The following is a 22,962-nucleotide window of genomic DNA, read 5'->3' on the forward strand; positions in this document are numbered from 1 at the left end:
AGAGCTCCAGAATAAGCTAAGAGAGAAAAAGGAAATGTTCAAGAAGTGGAAAGAAGGACAGACCTCTAAAGAGGAGTATATGAGGGTTACTAGGTACTGTAGATCAGCCATCAGAGAGGCCAAAGCTCAGTACGAGCTGGGTCTGGCCAGGAGGGCTCGCTACAATAAGAAAAACTTCTACAGATACGTGAGAAGCAAACGCAAGGTAAAAGAGGCAATTGGACCACTGTTGGGAGTAGATGGAGAAACTCTGATGCAGGACAGAGAAAAAGCAGACAGGCTTAATGACTTTTTTGCCTCTGTTTTCTTCCTGAAGAACTCAGGTACATCTAGAGATAGTAGAAAATGTGGCAGGACACCTGAGTGGCTAATTGACATTGACAGAGAGGTTGTGGAGAGGCATCTGGCTGCACTGGATGAATACAAATCCCCTGGGCCGGATGGGGTGCACCCAAGAGTGCTGAAAGAACTTTCTAGAGAACCTGCAGAACCCCTGTCCATCATCTTCAAGGCCTCCTGGAGGACTGGGGATGTGCTACAAGATTGGAGAAGAGCGAATGTTATCCCAATCTTTAAGAAAGGGAAGAAGGACGACCCGGGAAACTACAGGCTGGTCAGTCTGACTTCTGTAGCTGGGAAGATATTAGAACAGATTTTAAAGGGATCAATCTGTAAGCATCTGAAGGACCGCTCAGTGATCCAGGGAAGTCAGCATGGTTTTGTCCCTAACAGATCTTGCCAGACCAACCTGGTTTCCTTCTTTGATCGAGTGACCAGCTTACTGGATCGGGGTAACTCTGTTGACGTGATTTATCTAGATTTCAGTAAAGCTTTTGATAAGGTCCCCCATGACATTCTGATGGGCAAACTGGAAGACTGTGGAGTGGACTATAGGACAGTTCGGTGGATAGGGAACTGGTTAAAGGACCACACCCAAAGAGTGGTGGTCAACGGTGTTTCATCAGATTGGAGGGAGGTGTCCAGTGGGGTGCCGCAGGGCTCGGTTTTGGGCCCGGTACTTTCCAATATTTTTATCAATGATCTGGATGAAGGAGTGGAAGGGCTGCTCATTAAATTTGTTGATGATATCAAATTGGGAGGAGTAGCAAACACCCAAGAAGATAGAATTAAAATTCAACAAGACCTGAATAATCTGGAGGTGGGCAGCTGTGAATAGGATGCAATTCAACAAAGACAAGTGCACAGTATTACATCTGGGCCACAAAAATGGGAAGCACAAATACTGGATGGGGGATACACTTCTTGGCAGTAGTATATGTGAAAAGGATCTTGGGGTAAGAGTGGACTGTAAACTAAATATGAGCATTCAATGTGATGCGGTGAAAAAAAGGCCAATTCAGTCCTGGGTTGTATCAAAGGGGCCAAAGTGTTAAAATCGCAGGAGGTCATAGCCCCTCTCTATACTGCCCTGGTCAGGCTGCACCTGGAGTATTGTGTGCCGTTCTGGAGGCCTCACTTCAAAAAGGATGTGGACAAGATCGAGAGGGTACAGAGGAGAGCGACGAGGATGATCAGGGGTCTGGAGACTGAGCCCTACGAGGAAAAGCTGAGGGCCTTGGGAATGTTTAGTTTGGAGAAGAGGAGATTGAGGGGGGACATGATTGCTCTTTTTAAGTATTTGAAAGGCTGTCATTTGGAGGAGGGCGGGTAGCTGTTCCGGTTGGCAGCAGAGGGTAGGACCCGAAACGATGGGCTTAAATTACATGCACAAAGGTACTGGCTGGATATTAGGAAGAACTTTTTCACGGTCAGAGTAGTTTAAAAGTGGAATCAGCTGCCTAGGGAGTTGGTGAGCTCCCCTTCACTGGCAGTTTTCGAGAAGAGGCCGGATGAATATTTGTCAGAGATGCTTTAGGCTGATCCTACACTGGGCAGGGGGTTGGACTAGATGGTATGTATGGCCCCTTCCAACTCTATGATTCTATGAAGTGTGTGCATGCTCCAGAAGCCCCAATGATATTACTTCCTCTTTAAAATCGGAAGCTACGGTGTCTCAGAGGGGTCAAAATCAGCCCCCAGCATAGCATTTTCATACAGGTCCTCCCAGAGCACAACCCTAACCCTGCATATTCAGAAGTAAATTCCTTAGAGTTCAATGGGTCTCACAGCCTAGTTAGGATTGCAACCACAGTCTATTTCAGTTATTTTACTATATAAAAGGCTATGCATGTTCCCAATAACTCATTTCCTACCCTGGTTCCCACCAGAGGGCACTGCTATGGAGGGAAGACCAGAAGAGGCAGCCCATCCCTCCAGAAAGTGGGCCATGGCAGGAAGCCCAGGCTGGGATTAGGCGAGGAACGAGTGTCAATGCCCACCCCCCTGCCTTCACCCATCCATGATCAGATGCGAGGCAGGAGGTGATACCCACTCCCCACTTCACCCAGTCTGGATCAGGAGTGGAGCAGGCGGCAATGCCTGCTCCCCCTTCAACCTGCTGGAATCTGGCATGGAGCAGGCAGCAATGTCTGCCCCCTTTCACTCTTCTGGGATCAGATGCGGAGCAGGCAGCAATGCCCGCCCCTCTTCACCTGGGTGGAATCAGGCGCAGAGCAGGAGACAATCCCTGCCCCCTCCATTCATCCAGTCGGGATTTGGCATGGAGCAGGTGGCAATGCCCACCCTCCCTTCACCCTGCTGGAATCAGGCACAGAGCAGGAGGCAATGCTGGGATTAGGAGCGGAGCATGTGGTAATGCCTGTCCCCCTTCATTTGGCCAGGATCAGTCACGGAGGAGGAGGCAATGCCCACTTGCCTGCCCTCCCCTTTCTAGATTCCATTGTATTTTTCCCCACAACGGGCTTTGTTACTTGTGCTACAATAAGAAAGGAACATGCCTCGAATCACGTATCGAGTTCCTCTCCTTGTCCACCACCCCAGTTCATACATACTCTTCTTCCTTCGCCATCTAACTTTTTGCCATCAGCTTTATTCAGTCCAATGTCACATGGCAAACAACACCCTCTCCATTTAGCTTTCCAACCCTTCCTGGGGCTCCGTTTCCCACTTTCCTTGGTTGTATGATTCACTGCTCGGAGGCAGAGGAACGAGGACAGCTCTTTGGCTCTCCCAGTCTCCTCTGTTCTCCTCTGTTCCTCCACGTCCCTCAAACCCAGGAGTAACGTGGCGATGCTGGTAATGCAAGTGGCACAACCATCCTGGAAGAGGAAAACTTAGTTTAAATACTCTTTTTTGTCAAGGGGCCCTGAAACTGCCTTCGAGAAACGTGTGTGTGTGTGTGTTTTGAACATTTATTCACTCTCCTGTATTGAGATTTGGTGCAGGTGGAAACCTGTCTGAATCTTCTTGTGAGAGGGAAGGGGGTTGCATGGGAAATTTTAGTCCGCACGCTGCCACCTTGAGACGGAGAATGTGATGCTGTCTGAGGCGACCGGACCCTCAACTGGTCGCTGGGTGGAAGCAGAGGGGTGGGGGCGGGGAAGTGGAGCCCAAGCTCTGCTCTCCTTGGCCAAGGGCCTGTGCTTTCGTGCCCTCCGGTAGCAGATTGGCTGCTGGAGGGAAACGGAGGGGGCAGAGAGGCGGAGCCCAAGCCTCACTTTCCTTGTCGAGAGCCAGTGCTTGACCTTCTTCCTACCAGACACTGACAGCCAAGCTACAAGAGATGCCTGACATGAGGAGGACACTTGTCAGTTTCCTGTGAGTTTTGACAGGAAGTGTAGGCTTCTCTTCTGACTGCCACTGCCAGCTCAGCCATGCATAATTTCCCCAGTCTTAAAATGCTGGTAGCTGCTGCGGAGCGATGGTCGAGCTGCCTCCTGTTGCTTCCTGAGCTACCCTGTGCCTCACCCGCCCTGTGCTGTGCCTTCCGCCTTCCTTCAAGCAGGAGGGATGAGAGCTCTGGGGCTGGGTGAAGCAGGCATGGAGGCGGGCGAGGTGCGGGGTAGCTCAGGAAGCAAAAGGAGGCAGCTCAGCTGTGGCTCCGCAGCAGCTACCTGTGTCCTCCTCCTCTGCTGCCACTGTCTCTTCGCCCACTCCAGAGGCTGCTTGTGGGCCCAACAGCAGGTACTGGGTGCCCTTGCAGTTGCCCTGGTCACAATAGTGGAGCAGCGGCTGGACGCCCACAGGCGCCTCGCATTCCCCCATCACCGGCACTTGGCTGGGCAATGGCCGGGACTTGCTCTGCTGCGGTCTGCCTGCTGGAGAGACGGAGGGGCCTGGTGAAGCGCTGATGCCTCCAGGTTCCTGCACAGGCGGGAGGAGTGGGGAGGAGGCTGGTGGGGGATCCCAGGGAAGCCCTCTTTTTCCACCGAGCAAGAACTCCTTGCCTTAATGTTTCCCAAAATGGAGCAAATTGCAGCTCTATGGAGCTGTTTTAAAACTAGGGAAATTATGCATGACTGAGCTGGCAGCAGCAGTCAGACAAGACACCTACACTTCCCATCAAAACTTGCGGGAAACTAACAAACAGAGATGAGATTGATGAGGGGAAGAATGGCGGTTGCGGAAAGCAGACACATGGAGAAGCAGCTGAGATTTCGCGGCTTGCCGGAAGTGGAAGGAAAGACAGCACAAGAACAGATGACTGAGGTGTTAGCTGAATACCTGGGGAAGGAGGAGGAGGAAGTTGTGGCTATCCTTGATGTGGCATATCGCGTAAACTCGAGAATTGCAACCCAGAGGAAATTACCAAGAGATGTGATTGTGCAGTTTACGACACGAAACATGAAAGAGAAGATTGTGACTAAACAGTTTCAAGACCCATTGGAGATTGATGGCAAGACAATTATCATAATGAAGGAATTACCCAGATCAGTGTTACTAGATCGGAAAAAATATAAAGTGCTAATCCAGATGTTGAAGGACATGAAAATCAGGTACAGATGGGAGCTCCCAGAAGGTCTGTCCTTTGAATTTGGAGGGGCCAAAAAGCGCATTAGATCTGAGCGAGAGATGGAGCGATTTATAAGGGACAATGAAAAAGACTTACCAACAAGCTCATGAGTATGGAGTGTAAAGTTTTATCTTGGAATGTAAATGGACTAAATTCACCGAATAAGAGAAAAAACATTTTCCACTGGCTATTAAAACAAAAATGTGACATTGTTTGTTTGCAAGAGACCCATATTCGAAAGCAGGATGTAAAATATTTAAAATTGGGAAAATTGGGCAAGGAATTTGTAGCGGCCTCTAATAAGAAAAAAAGAGGAGTGGTGTTGTATATAAAAGAGGAGCTACAGCCAAAATTTGTAACGAAAGATGTGGAAGCCAGATTTATAGCAGTGGAATGTATTTGGAACCTAAAGAGAGTGTTGGTAGTCGGAGTTTATGCACCTAATGGTGCAAAAGAAAGCTTCTTTGAGGATTTGAGGAAGCAACTAGACGATCTTTCATATGACCAGATAATTCTTGCTGGAGACTTCAATGGAGTGACAAACTTGGAATTAGATAAAAAGACAATAACGGCACAAAAGAAAAGAGGACTATTACCAAAGCTCTTTTTTGAGTTGATACAACAGGAGACTTTAGAAGATGTATGGAGAAGAGAATATCCCAAAAGCAGACAGTTTACTTTTTATTCTGCAAGGCACTCTACATTATCAAGAATTGATATGATCTGGGCCTCAAAAGACTTAGCGTTATGGACTAAGGAGGTAGAAATAATGCCGATGGTAGGCTCAGATCACAATCCAATTATGTGGAAATTAGGGAAAAGGAGAAAAAGGAAAGCATGGAGAATAAATGAGGACTTGCTACAGGAAGGAGAGAATATGGAGATGCTGAGAAGAGAGACAAAGTTCTTCATACAATATAACGTGAATAAAGAAGTACCAACTGATAAAGTTTGGGATGCTTATAAGGCAGTTATAAGGGGCATACTAATGGACTTAAATGGTAGAGCAAGAAAAAAGAAAGAGGAAAAAAGACAAGAGATCGAGGAGAAAATAAAAGCCAAAGAAATACAGTTAAAAAAGAGACCAGGGAAAAAGAAATTATATCAGGAAATCAAAATACTTCAAGAACAGTTAACAGCAATGAGAAACAAAGAATTGGAGTGGAACCTTAAAAGACTGAATCAGAAAGCGTTTGAAGGTGCAAATAAACCTGGGAAGTACCTGGCATGGCAATTGAAGAAGAGAAGGGAAAAGAAAATAATAAATAAAATTTGTGAAGACAATAAAATGTATTTGGAACAGACTACCATTAGTAGAGCCTTTTATAAATTCTACGCTAAGCTGTACAATAAGAAAGAAGTAAATAAAGAATCAATAGCGTTATATTTGGAGAAAACAAAACTACCAGTAATCTCGGAAGTTTGGAGAAATAAATTGAACAGTGAAGTAACGGATGAGGAAATAAGTAAGGCAATACAATTTGCAAATCTGGGAAAGGCGCCAGGGCCAGATGGACTTACGGCTAAATTTTATAAGACAATGGCCAATGAACTGGCACCATTCCTAAAAGAGGTGATCAATGGAGTTTTAAGGGATCAAAGGATTCCAGACACCTGGAGTGAAGCGAATATATCATTGATCCCTAAAGAGGGCCAAGACTTGACTAATGTGAAAAACTATAGACCTATATCGTTACTTAACAACGACTATAAAATCTTTGCGAAGATACTGGCGGAGAGACTGAAGGGGTGGCTTTCGGAAGTTATCGAGGAGGAACAAGCAGGCTTTTTGCCAGACAGACAAATCAGAGACAATTTAAGGACAGTGATTAATGCTATTGAATATTATGACAAGCGTTGTGACAAAGAGGTTGGTTTCTTCTTTGTTGATGCCGAAAAGGCGTTTGACAATTTAAACTGGGACTTTATGTTTGCCACTATGGAAAAGCTACAACTGGGAGAAAGATTCATCAGAGCAATTAAGGAAATTTACAGAGACCAGACTGCAGCAATTGTGGTGAACGATGAAGTGACTAAGAAATTGACTATAAGCAAAGGAACAAGACAAGGTTGCCCGTTGTCTCCACTGTTGTTCATTTTGGTATTGGAGATCCTGATGATACAAATACGACAAGACGAAGAAATTCGAGGAATAAAAATAAAGGACTATTCATACAAGGTCAGAGCATTTGCGGATGATATAATGTTAATTGTAGAGGACCCATTGGAGAACATGCCAAAAGTGATAGATAAGATTAAGGAGTTTGGAGACTTGGCAGGTTTTTATATTAATAAAAAGAAGTCAAAGATATTATGCAAAAATATGACTAAGCAGAAACAACAATTGTTAACGGAAACAACGGACTGTGAAGTAACAAGTAAGGTGAAATATTTGGGAATCGAACTGACTGCAAAGAATATAGACTTATTTAAAAACAACTATGAAAAACTATGGACTCAGATAGAGAGAGATTTGATTAAATGGAACAGGCTGAATTTGTCATGGTTGGGAAGGATTGCAGCAGTTAAGATGAATGTGTTACCAAGAGTAATGTTTTTGCTACAGACAATACCAATCATCAGAGACTCTAAGCAATTCGAAAAATGGCAGAGGAAAATATCAGATTTTGTATGGGCAGGCAAGAAGCCTCGAGTGAAAATGAAAGTTTTACAAGACGCAAAAGAAAGAGGCGGAATGCAACTGCCCAATCTAAGACTTTACCATGACGCAATCTGCCTAGTGTGGTTGAAAGAGTGGATGACGTTAAAGAACAAGAAATTACTAGCCCTAGAGGGATACAAAAAAGTATTCGGATGGCATGCATACCTATGGCATGATAAAGTAAAGGTGAACTCGATGTTCCTGCATCATTACATACGGAGAAGTTTATATACAATCTGGAAGAAGTATAGAATCTATCTACAAGAAGGAACCCCTTTGTGGGTAGTTCCATATGAGGTGATAGATCCGAGAGCTGTTGATAATGAGCAACAATGTTTAACTTATAAAGAAATAACAAGAATTGAAGCATCTAAACTCAGAATAAGGACTCAGGAGGAACTACTACCTTATTACGATTGGTTCCAGTATAGACAGATTAGAGATTTATATAACTCGGACTCTGTAAAGGGAGGTATACGAACAGAGAATTCGGAACTAGAGCAGACCCTTTTTAAAGAGGACAAGAAAAGAATATCCAAGGTATACCAAGTACTGTTGAAATGGTATACTGAGGATGAGATAGTTAAAACACAAATGGTGAAATGGGCTATAAACTTCAACAAAGAAATAACAATGGAGGCATGGGAATACTTGTGGAAGACTACAATGAAGACAACGACATGCACTAGCATTAAAGAGAACATTTACAAAATGATTTATCGTTGGTACATGACACCAAAGAAGATTGCGCTAGGGAATTTGAACACTTCTAATAAATGCTGGAAATGCAGGAAGCACGAGGGCTCCCTCTATCATATGTGGTGGTCGTGTGAGGTAGCTAGGCAGTACTGGGGGGAAATAATAAGAGAAATGAGTGAAATTTTACAATTTCAAGTAAATAAGAACCCAGAACTCCTGCTACTAAACTTGGGAATGGAGGGAATTCCAGCCCATCATAGGACGTTGATATTCTATATGACGGCAGCAGCTAGAATTTTGTACGCGCAAAAATGGAAAGTACAAGAAGTGCCAACTATTGAAGATTGGATCTACAAATTGCTGTATATGGCAGAAATGGACAAGATGACAAGAAAACTGAGAAATCTGGACTCAGGACAGTTTAACACAGACTGGGAGAAGCTGAAACAATATTTGGAGAAGAAATGGGAGGTGGGAGGAGAACTGTGGCAGTTTAAGAACTATTGAAGTATAATAAAATGCAGAGGGGGGTGACTTTACCGGGGGGGAGAAGAGGTAAAAGTGAATTTCTAAGCAGCTATGTTATTAGATTGATATATATAGAATAATAATTAGAATATTGATAGAAAATAACTAATTATAAGTGTTAATTATAAGGATTGATTAACCAATAATATTTTCTTTCTGATTCTGTATAATGTACCAAACTGAATATGTTTATTTGAAGGTATATATGAGTCAAATTGATTGATATCATATAAGGATTTAGGATTGAAGGGGAATAGAAATATTAATGTAAACGAATATAACCAAAATAGAGAGAAGAAGATAGAATGAATAATATATAGAGTATAAGTTAAATTTATATGGATTTATATGGTTTATATGGATGTAGGGTTTACATAGTTCATGATATAGAAATATTTGAAAATGGAATTATGAAAAAGGGGATAAATTGTTTATCCATTATGGAAAAAGGGACTCATAGTTAGGGTACAGAGTATTAAAAAAAATATATATATAGCTAAAGAAGTATTGCTTAGAATAAAGGGAGAATATATATTTGTTAGATAGAGGAATATATAAAGAGTAAGGGAAAAGGGATAAAGGGTTGGAAAACTGTTGGAAGTCAACAAAAAGGGGGGGGAAGGGAGGGGGTTAGAAAGTGGGAAATGGGGAAATTGATTGTAATGTATAAACATTTGATTCTAACCCAATAAAAATTTTTCAAAAAAAAAAAAAAACTTGCGGGAAACTGAGAAGTGTCCTCATTTTGTCAGGCATCGCTTGTAGCTTGGCTCTGAGACATCAGCTAGCCATGCAGCATATCAGCAACCTGCTTTGTTAATGCTGCCAGCTACGCGCCAAAATTCTTGCACACCCAAGCACAGCAGCAGCTGGCTCCACTGCTCATCTTGCTTGCATCAGCTGCTCCTCTTCTGTGCTACGCAAAAATACAAGACATTTAAATGTTCGGTATTTTTTAAAAGTTTGCCTGGACAGTCCAAGAAAATACTGGGCTGTCCAGGTGAAAACCAGACCCCTGGCAACCCTACAAGTAAGCCACATGCTGCCACAACTCAGAGATTCACTGGCATACCAGGAGATATGCCAATGTAGTACTGTGCTGAATGCAAGCAGGGAAAAAGACACAGACCTACCTTGAGTCCGAAGTGTACCAAAGCTGTCCAGGGAACAAGGAAGAAAACGTAGTCCAGAACCCTGAGTCCAAGGGTCAGAGCCAGGAGAACAGGTAGAGCAGAGAGCTGGGTCGCAGTAGAGCCGGGCAGGTCTTTGCGCAGGTGCTTCTGCAACGAGGGAAAGGGCGTCTTGGCTTAAAAGCAATCACCTCCAAGGCGGTGCTGCATCCTGCTAGCACTCAAGGTCACTATGCCGCAGTTTCAGTGCCTGAAGCCTTGCACTTCGTCTCCTGTCCTGTATAACGAGATGCTGCCGCACCCTATGCTGCTTATAAGGCTCAGGGGAGCTGGGTGGAGATGCTGCCCTGGTCTCAACTGCTGGCGCAGGTCAGGGAACAGCTCCTGTCTCTGACTCTGCCCTGGATTCCTCCGCCTGCTCTGGCAAGGGTTCCGGCTGTTCCACTCCCTGCTGGTCCTCCCCGTGCCGGACTCCTGAGGAGCTTGGAATACTCTGTCCCCTGCCGCCCTCCACGAAGTCTTCATCCTCAGAGGAATCAGAGCCCATGACAAGTACTGGCCGTTGTAAGGGCCAGAATTGACCAGTGCAGGGGGCAAGCCAGGGGAAGAGTGGCACTCAGGGCCAAGCTACACATGACGAATGACACTTGAATGGCAAGTGTATTTCTCCCTGTTCACTTGCCCTCCACTCAATCCACTTGCCATTCAAGTGTCATTCGTCATGTGTAGCTTGGCCCTCAGTGGGTATTCTAAGCTGCTACCACAATCCATGCCCTGCCCCAATGCAAATGCTTGGACTAAATTGGAGTGACAAACAAATTCCTGCCCTGTAGCCTCCTCCCACACCTACACAGCCACAGTGCAATTTAGGATGCCAGCTAAGTCTACAGCCAATCAGTGGTTGTCTTAATTATTCTGAGGCCCAAGTCAAAAGTCCTGGATGGCAGAATCACTGCCACCCCCCCCCCTCCCCACTGGGTCCAAGCAAGGAGCAGCCCTTGCCCCAGGCCAGGAAGGTTGGAGCCACTGCCAGAAGCCGGCAGCCCATGCCCTTCACGAGGTGCCTGCTCATCTTCTTTTCCCCTCTCCGTGGGTGGTGGGAGATGGGGTCAGGGCTGGTTGGGTTCCCCTGGCTTGGGGCCTAGTACAGTTGCCCATGTTGCCTATTGGCCAAGACCATCCCTGCAGCCAATCATAACTGTCCATCTAGGACACCGATAGGTCAGACAATTGGGCACGTGGCATGGGGCTATATCTCTCTGGCCTCTTGTTGGGCACATTTAGAACACACCAGAGGAGATGTTGGTGATGGGAAGGTGTTCTGTACAAACAGCCACGGAGAAGAAAAAACATGGCCTCAGCATGCTGAGGTGAATAATGCAAGCTGCTTTGGGTCCCCATTGAGAATAAATGTACGTATCTAACAGGAAGAAAATTGATTCCTTTGAAATGTGGTGCTGGAGGAGAGTTTTGCAGATACTGTGGGTTCTAGATCAAATCAAGCCTGAATTCTCCTTAGAAGGTAAAGTGACAAAACTGAGGCTATCGTACTTTGGTCACATCACGAGAAGACAAGATTCTCTGGAAAAGTCAATAATGCTGGGAAAAGGGGAAGGCAGTAGGAAAAGAGGAAGACCTAAAACGAGATGGTTTGACTCAATCAAAGAAGCCACGTCCTCCAGTTTGCAGGATCTGAGCCAGTCTGTTCATGATAGGACGTTTTGGAGGTCTTTCATTCATAGGGCTGCCATGGCAACACACACACATGCCAGGCTACTTCACCTCAGTATGTGAGGAAATCCACCCCATGCAGGTAAGCAAGAGAAGAGGAGCCCCTGCCCCTCTCTGGGCACACAGCATACAACTCTCCCTCCCTCAGCAGTCGCTAACAGCCTCCCACACAGCAGGGCGCAGGCTAAGCAGCCACAGTTCAGAAAGTGGGTCAACTTTCATGCTCATCCTCAGCAATTTCGCCTGCACTGAAGAAGACTCCACCTCCCACACAACTCCAACTGCAAGCCTCAGGCATGATTGACAGCACCGTGCCAGTGCTGGCACTGTGCCAGCATTTGGGGATGAGGGATGAGCTGTCGCTACACTGACTTCAGAAAAAGAGGGTCTCCTTTACAAAACTGTAACAGCGTAATCTCTGTTGCTAGCTGAAGATCTGTCTCTTCTGATGCATATGAATTATTGCAGGACTTTCCCTTTTTCCACTTGGAGTTTTTGTGAAATACTAACTATTGAAGGATTGGCTCTTACCGTATGACAGGGATTATTAACAGCACTCTTCTTTTTTTGAAATGTGTATAATTAAATATCTGTTTCCCTACCTCCTTCTCCTGTCCCCTCTTTATTACTTCCCTTCTCTTTGTAAAATTAGAAAAGGAAACAATTTGTGGGTTATGCAAAATAATAATTATTGAAAGATCTTGCCTTTTTGTTTGGTGCCTGTGGAATATGAGGTAGTGCTGCTTTAAATTCAACATTTAATGCCTGAGAGATTTCTCATGCTGGGCATGTGAAATAGCCAATTAACTATGGACTATGGTGTTTTGTTACATCCAGATAGATTGCTCCTCTCAGCATCTGGAATGTTACTAATTGAATAACTGACAATGAGGAATCCTTCTCCTTTATTTAGGAATATGAAATATCTACTGCTATGGGATTGTGTGCAATAGTAAGAGATTACTATTACTGGGCAGGCGGTTGGACTAGATGGTCTGTATGGCCCCTTCCAACTCGATGATTCTATGATTCCTTTTGCCAGCCTTGTGCAATATTACTTAGTTTTGGGGTGTCAGGCTCTGTAGGATTTTCATTTCTTTACTTCTTTTTTCTCTTCTCTCCTTAACGCTCATAGGCCATTTTCACACTGCTTACTTGCCACGGAACATCGCGCTGAGCTCCTGGAACAACAGCATCTTCCTGCCATTCTCGTGCGAAATTGCGCCAGGAAGACACTGTTGTTCTGGGAGCTCGGTGCGATGTTCCATGGCCAGTAAGCAGTGTGAAAACGTTCATAATGTCACTAATAACAATTGTTGGGAAATCTTCCTTCCTTTTGTGGTGGGGATGAGAATGTGAAATATCTATAAACTATAGGTTGTGTGAAATTCTAATTTTAGAAAGAGCCCTGTTTTTTGAGTCAGTAGTACTAATCAGAGGTTGGGTCATGGAAAATATTAAATTTTGAGAGGTTCCATTCTTTTCTCTGTGTGTTATATCAATAAACACTGGCTCATGTGAAATATTCAACGCTGAGAGACTTTCTGTTTATTTTTTAGCCTTTGTAAAATACTAACATCTGACTGACTGATAGTATAAAGAATTCTGAAATCTTCATAGCTTCTTCATGTTGCTTTATGATAACAAGGACATAGCCAAACCTGTTTTAGAACTGAAATTTCCTTGATTACAACGGTTTAAGATTTTCTCTGGGTGAGAAATGAGGAAACTGATCTTGCTGATATTCTTAGATCCAGAGAAGTTAGCTGTGTTAGTCTGTAGTTGCAAAATAGTAAAATGCATCTGATGAAGAGACCTGTGGTTCTCGAAAGCTTATGCTACAATAAAGTTGGTTAGTCTGAAAGGTGCTACTGGACTCATTGATATTCTTGGGATTGTCTTTCTGACCTGGTTGGCTGAGGTACATATTGGAAGTATAGCACTAGGATGGCTCCATTCCTCTATGGCCATCAAGACTGGAAGGCGGTGCTGGGAGATGCCCCAACCCAGGCCCACGCAAGGTTCCATCGTGTCTCCCAAGTGTTCAATGACATTCTAGGGAGAGATTGTCCTGAAATTTGGACTGATGTGTCATTTGAATGCTGCAGACATTCAACTCTGTTTCTTCTTTGCAGGTTGTTCTGTCTCACAGAACAATATCTGCAGACAGTAAAAAGCTTGATGAAGTCTGAAAAAGCGGAAGATGGATCTAGGCAAGAATGAGGTGCTGATATAGCCCACTGGGGATGAAGGAGCCGCCCTGCGCTGGATGGCATTGCACTGTCCCCAAGAGAGCAGATTTGAGAGGGGGTGTACTATTTTACTGGTGACTACAGAAGAGCACACACTGCACTCTTGTCGCCCCATTTCATTTGTTGCACCAGCTCTGGTGCTGCCTTTCCTTGGAGATGTGACCTAGTTACAGTACTCTTTGTTGCAATTGCATCCCTTGAAGACCCTTTGGAAGCCTCTGGCAGAGCAAAATGTAGCAGCCAATCTCTTCTGTTCTGCAAATTGCGGAGAACAGACCTTGGCTCTTTTGAAAGGGCTGCCAGGCTGTTTCTTCCTGGCTTTCCATTGATTCTCTCTCCCTCTCTGCTCTGGATTACTCTCATTCTTTTTTCTGAGTTGAGTAATCTGCTTTATTGCCATTCGTGTGTGGTGGAGGAAAGTACCCTCAAGTCATAGCTGACTTATGGCAACCCCTGCTGGGGTTTTCATGGCAAGAGACTAACAGAGGTGGTTTGCCGTTGCCTGCCTCTGCAACCCTGGTCTTCCTTGGAGGTCTCCCATCCAATTCCTAACCAAGGCCGACCCTGCTTAGCTTCTGCGATCTGATGAGATTGGGCTTGCCTGGGCTATCCAGGTCAGGGTATTGTCATTGGTATTGTTATTTGTTTTGTTTTATGTTTGAAACACTTCACCTTTGGAAACATTCTGGGGAGCCATTGACTGAACGTTTCATTAGGATTTGAGGCCAGCAGCACCTTAGAGGCCCACAAGAGTTTCAGGGTGTAAGTGGACCGAGAGTCAAAGCTTATATACCCCCCAAAAACTTGTTGTTTTCTAAGGTGCCCCTGGCCTCAAATCCTGTTGTTCTGTAGACCAACCCAGCTTCCCACCTGAGACTGACTGAAAGATGGTGGCTATAAATGTTTTTAAATAGCAAACAAATCATGGAACATGGACCAAAGTTTGGGGGGGGGGAGTCCCTTTGTTTCCCTCAGTTACAGCGTCATTGGCTACACGGAATTGTAAGTGGATAACCTGAATTGTTGATATATGCCAATAAAGGCTAGCTTGAACTTGAACTTGAATTGGGTGTCCTTTCTTGGTGATAATCATGCAAGGGAATATAGCAAAATACTTTTCATTCCATTTCTTGTATAAAAGTGGAATGGGGGCTGCTGCTAGAAAAACCCTTGGGGTGAAACATAACTCCAGGGAGTGGAGCAGGTGCAAGGAGGGCTTGCCTAACCCTTTTCCTGCCAGAAGTGTTTCCTACCTAAATCATCCTTCTTGAATCGGCTTTCTTGATGCAGCTGCGGCTAACCTGCCATTTGGTCCTAAAGTATAATCTTCATTGGCTTTAATGAGGTTTGCACCAACATATTTCGCTGTAGATTCAACAGGTTGTTAAATCTCAAGGTGTGTGCTTGCTCAGACTTCTATTTACAATCTTACAGCAATGTGCACTTGGGTACATTTTGCATGCAAGTAAGGGCTGTGTGGGACAGATGATAAATTATTGACCTGGGCCGATTCCAGACGGCCCTCTGCAATCCAAAATGTTGCACATTATCATGCGGAAAACGCAAAATATCACGTTTTCTCACACAAGTTTTGCGCAAGATCGCACAAGAAAACACAATATTTCACATTTTCCACACAATGACACACGACAACGCACAATGTTTCAGATTGCAGAGGGCCATCTGGAATCAGCCCTGATATGGGAGACTGGGATCAAGATTTTCTAGTTTCCACTGTCAGGGCTAGCAGCAGCCGCCGCTGGGCAGGGCGCTTGGTGGTGTGCTCCTGACATCAAAGGGGGGGCAGGGATTCTGCAGGACCCTGCTCTGTGGAAGGAGGGGCAGTATACATCACCCAGACTCCCTCTCACTCCACTCGCTGGCCTGCTCAACCTGTGCCACTCACCCACTTTGGTCTCTGTCATGTCATCTCCTCCTCCTCCTTGTGCTCTGCTCTGCTCTGCTCTGCTCTGCTCTGCTCTGCTCTGCTCTGCTCTGCTCTGCTCTGCTCTGCTCTGCTCTGCTCTGCTCTGCTCTGCTCTGCATCATCACTCCTTACTCACACCCAACCACCCCAGAGCACTTCCCAGCCAGCTTTTATAGGGCCTTCTCTCCACACCCCGCCCTCCTTGCTGGTCCTGCCTGCCAGGCCACACCCCTCCTTGGCCTCCCAGCATTGACCTGGGCTCTCTCAAGCTGCTGCAGCTGGGGTAGCTGGCTGGGCTGCCTGGATCAGCAACAGCTGTATTGGGTTGGCTGGCTGCCAGGCCTCTCTGGCTGAGCCGCTTACTGAAGGTAGGCCCAGCTGTGGCCCCTTGGCTGGCTGCCCAGCTCTTCCCACAGAATGCCTTCAGCAGCTCCACCTGGAGGGGCTTGGTTGTGAGCATCTCCTGAGCCAGGCTGCTGACTTCAAGCTGAGGTGGAGGCTGGGGTGTGGCTCTGAGCTGCTGTGGCTGCTTCTCTTCCCTGCCATGTAAGAGCTCTGTTTGGGCTGCTGTTGGGCCCCCATTCCCCCTGCCTTGGCCCTTTTCATCTGGCCTGCTTAGCCCCCTCCCCTCCCCCTGGAGGGTGGGACTAGCTGGTCTCTCCCTGCTCCCTCCAGCCCTCTGAGGCTTTGGCCTTTAGCCCCTTCCCCCTGGAGTGGGCAGGTTCTGGACCTGGTTGCTGGCTGGGGTGGCAGGGCCGCTGCCTCCCGGTTGCCTCCCACTGCTCCCTCCTGGCAAGTCTGGGGGCTGGGGCTCAGACCCCGGACATCCACCACTGAAGCTACAAGTTGCCCTGCATAGTTTTCATACTCTGAGTTGATGATGCCCATCTGTAGGACAGAGAATAAATAGTGACTTACCTTTAACAGTTTCCAGAATGAATAGGACAGAATAATAGAACTGTGCTACATTTCATATATTAAAGCATATATTGCAATCTGCAATAAATAGTAAACCCAGACTTCTTATTGCTCTTGTTAGAAGGGGAATGTGTCATTTGATGTACTCAGGACAATCTCCTGAATGATTTTTTAAACTAGCAGGTTCTTATGTTTTTTTCTGCACAATGAGAGGGTTCTTTGAGCATTGAAGAATTTATGGCCCCTGTTCCCCCGCTGTTTCAGAAGTCCCAGACTTTCACGGATTTGTCATAGTGCTCATTGATGTGCTGTTGGGGCAGAGCCCTGAGTGATAAGAGCATCTGCTTGGCATGCAGAAAGCCCCAAATTTTATCCCCAGCGTTCGAGTTTAAAGGCTCAGGTACAGGGTGATGTGAAAGACCTCCACTTGAGACCCTCGAGAGCTGCTGCCAGTCTGAGCAGACGATATACTGACCTTGATAGACGAACGGTCTGATTCAATAAAATGTGGCTTCACGTGTCATGTGTGTTGTTGCAGAGATTTGAAAATGGCAGTCCTTGAAAACATTTGCAACTGTAATAGTGTGGTTTCCTGGTTCATATGTCAAGAAAGTTTGGCTCAGTTTTGGACCCAATTTAATACAAAAGCCCAAACAGAAACAGCATAGAAGACTTCTTCAAGATGGAAGTGATGCAGAGGAGAATTTGGCCTGTATGTCTTTATTCTCAGGAGCTGCTTTGGGCATTATTGAACTAGTGAGTGGAATAGAAGCCTTATAAATAAATGCTCCTAGAGTCAAGCTTGTTGGTCACAGTCCATTTTCAAAATGTGTGACCTGTTTTGCAGTTTTGCCTAGATCAAGTGCAAAATGGCTAGTACCCAAAAATTGGGACTTGGTGGGGGGACGTGGGCGTTGTTTCAAAGGCTGATGGCTAGCTTTAATGCCAGAGGTGAAGATGTCTACATTAACAGTATTAAATCTCTGGAAAGGGGCCCATTGCATTACATGATCTTCAGGGTGGCTTAACTTCAAGGCAGGTTGGTCCATGTCAACAGCCCCATGATCAATGCTGCACTCTTCCCCCAGTCAAAATATCCCCATGAAATGAGAGAACGCCGACAAGAATGTGCTGAACTTGATGAGAGTTTTGAGGTCACGTGACAGGCTTGTTATGTCTCGCGGCCTTGCCTTCTGACACAAAGCAGTTACAGAAAACTGGCTTGCTCAAAATGTGCCCTCAGACTCCTCGCATCTCATGGCACAGGATTTGAAAGCCGTCTCCCGGGAGGGGCTGAGCACAGCCACAGACCCTGAAAAGCTTGGCTTGCCTCTTGGTGGAGACTCTCTTTTAAAGTCAAGTTAATCAAATCCACACAGTCTGTTTATGCCAAAAGAGTCGACATGAAAGACAAACACAAGCACATCTTCCCCCCCCTCCCTTTTCAAAATATAGTCCTAGAACTGAGACGCAGCTGCAAGAGATCTTTATGGGAGTGAACACATGAAGCTGCCTTATCCTGAATCAGGCCACGGGCCCCTGAAGGCCACTATTGTCTGTTCTGATTTGTAGCCACTCTTCTTCAGGATCTCTGGCCGAATCTTTCTCATCACCAACTACATGAGCCTTTGAACTGGACATGCCGGGGATTGAACTTGGGACCTTCTGCACACCAAACTCATGCTCTGCCACTCAGCCATGGCTCCCCCCTCTTAGGCAAGTTGCCTGTATAGGGCTCCAGTGGTGGCAGGCAAACTCCCAGGGATTTGTCCCCTTGCCTCCTGATCTGCCAGCGATTGGCAGGAGGTGGCAAGCCCCCTGGGAAGTAGCCTGCCCCTGGCAAGCACCCCAGGAACACATGCAGTGCGTTTGCTCCCGGGGGAATGAAAACATCACATCTGGGAGTGATGTCATCATCACACTGGCTGTGGGAGTGCTCCTGCACTCCCAGGAGTGATGTTGTCATGCATGCGCTGGGAGCACATGTGCAAAGCACCTCAAGGAAAGACCCCCTGGAGGCACGAGGCAAGTGCTGTGCCCCCCCTCCCGCTGGGATGGTAGAAGGACCTGGCAACCCTATGCCAGAAACTGGTGGGAGATAGCCCACCACGGGCAAGCCTGCCACGGTTGTGCACCCCAGGAAGGGGCATGGTGTGTGTGCTTCCGGGGGCGCGATGTCATCACTTCTGGGAGTGGCGTCGTTGTGCAGGCCACGGGAGTGCTCCTGTGCACTTGCATGGCCAGCATGATGATGTCACTCCCAGAAGTGATGTCATCGTACATGCTCTTGGGAGCGCACGTGTGCAAAGCGTGCACAAGGAGAAACACCCTGGAGGCACAAGGTAAGTGCTGGATTCCCTCCCCCCTCCCCCCTGGGGAGGGAAAAGGACACGGCAACCCTATGCATGTACTGCACTGGAGTGGTCTTCAAAATCTGAGTAGTGCCCAGCATCAACAGAGGCCCGGGGTTCCCTGTCTCCACTGCTGTTTCGATTCCTACTAATTTCTCCCCTTGTTACTGAGAACAGGTATAGCTCATGAAGCCACCCAACTCACCCTCTTCTCTGTCTCCTGTGTGGAAGGTTCCACTCTGGCATCTAATGCCCTCCCACTTGAGGCCCACCCGGCACCTACCCTGCAGTCCTTTAGGCACCAGGTCAAGCATTTCTTTCTACCCAGGCTTTTAACTAAGGAGTGTCAGTTTTTTAGTTGTGTTTACATTCTGTTTCTAGCCTTGAGTTTTATGAGTATTATTTCAGGCTCCTGAATGGTGCTTTATGCTCTCCGTGTGGCTTGTTTTCCTATTGGTTATTCTTATGTTGTCTTAATTATTTTTTATCTTTGTGTGAGGTTTTGAGCAGGTCACTGGAGAGATGGCTTACAAATTTTCTAAATAAAATACATGAATTATTTTGAGCAGTCTAAAACACTATCTAAAGTTTAAAGCAATGTATCATTGTTATTCATTTTTGCAGGGAAACTCATACCTGGATACATGGAGAAGGAAAAAGAACTAAAACAGATAAGGGATATGTACATTAAACAGTCCTCTGTTACTTTTCCTTTCTTATTTTTAAAAGATTTTATTTACTCACCAGGAATCAGAGTGGATTGCACACAATACAAGAATATTTGAGAAATTAATATATCTTTTAAAAAAATCACATTATTAAGTTTATCCAGTAAGGGTGTTTTGTGTTTAAACACTGCTTTACATGATAGGATGTTGGATAAGGGTCCAGGAAAGGAGATCTGCATGTGAAATATAGTTCTGAGTGTACAGCAGTAGCAGGATTCAGATGTACACTAGTGTGAATTTCTTCTCTCCATAGTGTAGGACAAGTTTCCTTGAAATTCTTGCAGATATTTCGCCTTAGCAGGGTCTTCCAAATGTACACTGAATTTCTCTTAGTGGCTCCACACACTCACTCCTTGGATTCAGCTATACTGTGGATTTGTGGGTGCACTCTATTTTTCTGGCAACAAAAAAACTTCATCTGTTGTGTTCTGTATCGCTTTGATACTAACACATACAGCACAGGATTAACACACGGGTGAAGATACTGAAGGATATCACAGACGAAATAGAAGGAGTCCCAAACAGAACTGTGGTGAAAGATTTTTAAATAAATGCATAATTCTAATATATATACAGGAAGCCAGCAAGCGGAGAAAGTAGCTGTGGCAGTAAAAATCATTGCAGAGGCTCTCTGAGTGTTTCTCAAACTCACCCAAGACATCACAGGACTTTTATGAAGGAAAAGAACAAGCCGGAGATAGTTGAATGCAATCACCAAGACTGGAATGAGATAATACAGGACGAATTGACTAAAGACCACTTGGTAGTGTTGCTGGTATACCGTAGGCAAGCAGAAAGATACATTAGTAGAAAACCTTGTTTCCATCGTGGCATGGATCCTCAGCGGCAAACTGACAGCGAGGCTCAGCACCCAAACCCCAGTCAGCATGAAGATGGTGTTGGTGGACTTTGGAGCTCTGTAAGGTCCTGAGATGATTCTTGCTCTGGCAATGGAGACAGCGCACAGGGAGTAGATGCTCCCAGCCAAGGAGAAAGCAGAACAAAACTGGAAAAATTTGCAGAATGCATCTCCCCAAAACCATGTATAGTGGATGACCGAAGCCAACACAAAGGGCATCAGGATAAGGGTAATAAGGTCTGCTGCAGCCATACTCAGAAGAAGAATATCCAGTTGGTTTTTCTTCATGGAACTGTATTTGATAGCAAGAACCACAGCCAATACATTGGCACTAAATCCAATGGTCAAGATAAGTCCAATCAACCAAGAAAAGGCCAGAGCATAGTTGATGGACATTGTCCCATGACAGTGCAGGACGTTTCTCTGAGAAAACAGGATTCAAATTCCAGATTCCTTTCTGTACAAGCAAAAAGGAGGAAACATGTTTATTGACAAATTGTTGGATTTTTCTCCACCTTTCCTGTGTTCCCACAACTTCTACACAATGTCTGTCCAAAATTTCATTCTCTGAGAAATTATAATGTAGCAGTCCATAATTACCAGAACTCAAATATCTTTCCCCCTCTCAGAAGTCAGCGGAGGATATTAAGCATATTTGTTCCTACATTGTTTCTTAACAGCATTCATGACAAAACAGCTGTCTTTCTCTCTGAATAAACAGAAAAAGAAATGAAGCAAAGTCCAGTTTCTAGTTAACAAGCCCTCTCTCATGTGATACAATCAATATTAGCATCATGCATGGATGCTTCATTCAACCCAACAGCCTCTAATGGCTTTTAAAATAGCTGTTTCCTGGGAAGTGTCTTTAGACTAGATTTCTGGATTGTTACACTATCAGTCCTTATCAACTTATGGGTGTTGATCAAAGGAAGGTGAGCACAGTGAAAAGAAGAGCAATCATAATGGACATGGCTGAGATCTCCTCTCAGAATAGTTTTGAAGCTCCTTTCTCTCAGGGAGACCTTTCCACCATCCTTGGAGACCCATTTCTCAGGAACTGCTTTGATTCTAGGTCAAGATGGGCAGCCATGTTAGTCTGTCTGTAGCAGTAGAAAAGAGCAAGAGTCCACGCTGTGACTTATGAAAGCTCATACCCAATTAGAAATTTTGTTAGTCTTATAGGTGCTACCGGACTCTTGCTCTTTTCTATCGATTCTGGGCTCATTCTAAAGTGCACATTTCTCTCCACTGCAGTTGGGCACTGTTTGAGTTTGTTGGGCCACATATCAACTAAAGAATGCACTGCAGAGTGCCCAAGATTCTTCAGCTATTATGATCTGCAGAAGAAAATCTTAATTGTATATAAATTGGGAAGCTTATTCACTGTTGTAAACCTTATGAAAACCCTTATGAAACCCAAGAAGCATCTATGGCTCAAACTCTAGTGCCCACGAGTTAGCAGTCAGACCCTTGCTCCATACTGATAGGGCAGTTTATGAACGGAACATCACAAACCCCTCCTCACATGCCATAAATCCAAGGTACTGCCTGGCCCAGAGTGGATGCCAGCTGGGTAGGAAGACTGAAAAGTCACCAGGACCTGAGTCAGAGGTTGGCAGCTGACGATCCCTCCACACCCCAGAGAGGCCCTATAATTGGACTTCCCCGGCCCTGCGCTCCATGTGTGTGTGCTGGATCTTTACACCCACCCTCAAGTGCGCTTGAGACTCTCCTCCTCATGGTGAAATGCGGGTCGGTTTTGCTGCCACCTCCATGGACTCCTCCTATCTTTGAGATTGGTAATTATCGCCCTCCTTGAACGGCTTTCTCCCACTTTCCTTCCTGTTTTTCATAGTTAGCCTTGTATGTGTGCTGTGTGTGATATTCTGTATGTTTGCTTCTTATTTCTCTCTCATAAATAATGGAATCTTTCTGGTTGAACATCTGCCTGACTTGTTTGAGAGTTCTCTAAGGGAATAATCCTCATAAAAATTGGTGGAGATTCCTAGTTACCCCCCCCCCCTCACTTGCCTCCTTAATGCTAATTCCTCCAACTAATTAAGGAGACCTCCTATTTGGGTAATAATAGCAATAGCAACAATAACAGCATTCAATTTATATACCAACCTTCAGGACAACTTAACGCCCACTCAGAGAGGTTTACAAAGTGTGTTATTATTATCCCCACTACAACAATCACCCTGTGAGGTGGGTGGGGTTGAGAGAGCTCTGAGAGAGCAGTGACTGACCCAAGGTCACTAGCTGTTTTCAGGCAGAGGAGTGGGGAACTAAACCCGGTTCTCT

General features: G+C 45.5%; 1 protein-coding gene across 1 annotated transcript; it reads right to left on the minus strand.

Moving 5' to 3' along the window:
- Positions 1-2,991: 2,991 nt before the first annotated feature.
- On the minus strand, positions 2,992-21,054 carry LOC129344259 (beta-1 adrenergic receptor-like). The gene is made up of 3 exons (XM_055000823.1): positions 20,452-21,054; positions 3,975-4,224; positions 2,992-3,179 (listed from the first exon to the last, which is right to left on the minus strand). Exons 1-3 carry the CDS (start codon positions 21,052-21,054, stop codon positions 2,992-2,994), a joined length of 1,041 nt encoding a protein of 346 aa, XP_054856798.1.
- Between the last annotated feature and the right edge of the window lie 1,908 nt (positions 21,055-22,962).

Source organism: Eublepharis macularius, chromosome 16 (assembly GCF_028583425.1).
Source record: "Eublepharis macularius isolate TG4126 chromosome 16, MPM_Emac_v1.0, whole genome shotgun sequence".
In the NCBI taxonomy this organism is placed as follows: Eukaryota; Metazoa; Chordata; class Lepidosauria; order Squamata; family Eublepharidae; genus Eublepharis; species Eublepharis macularius.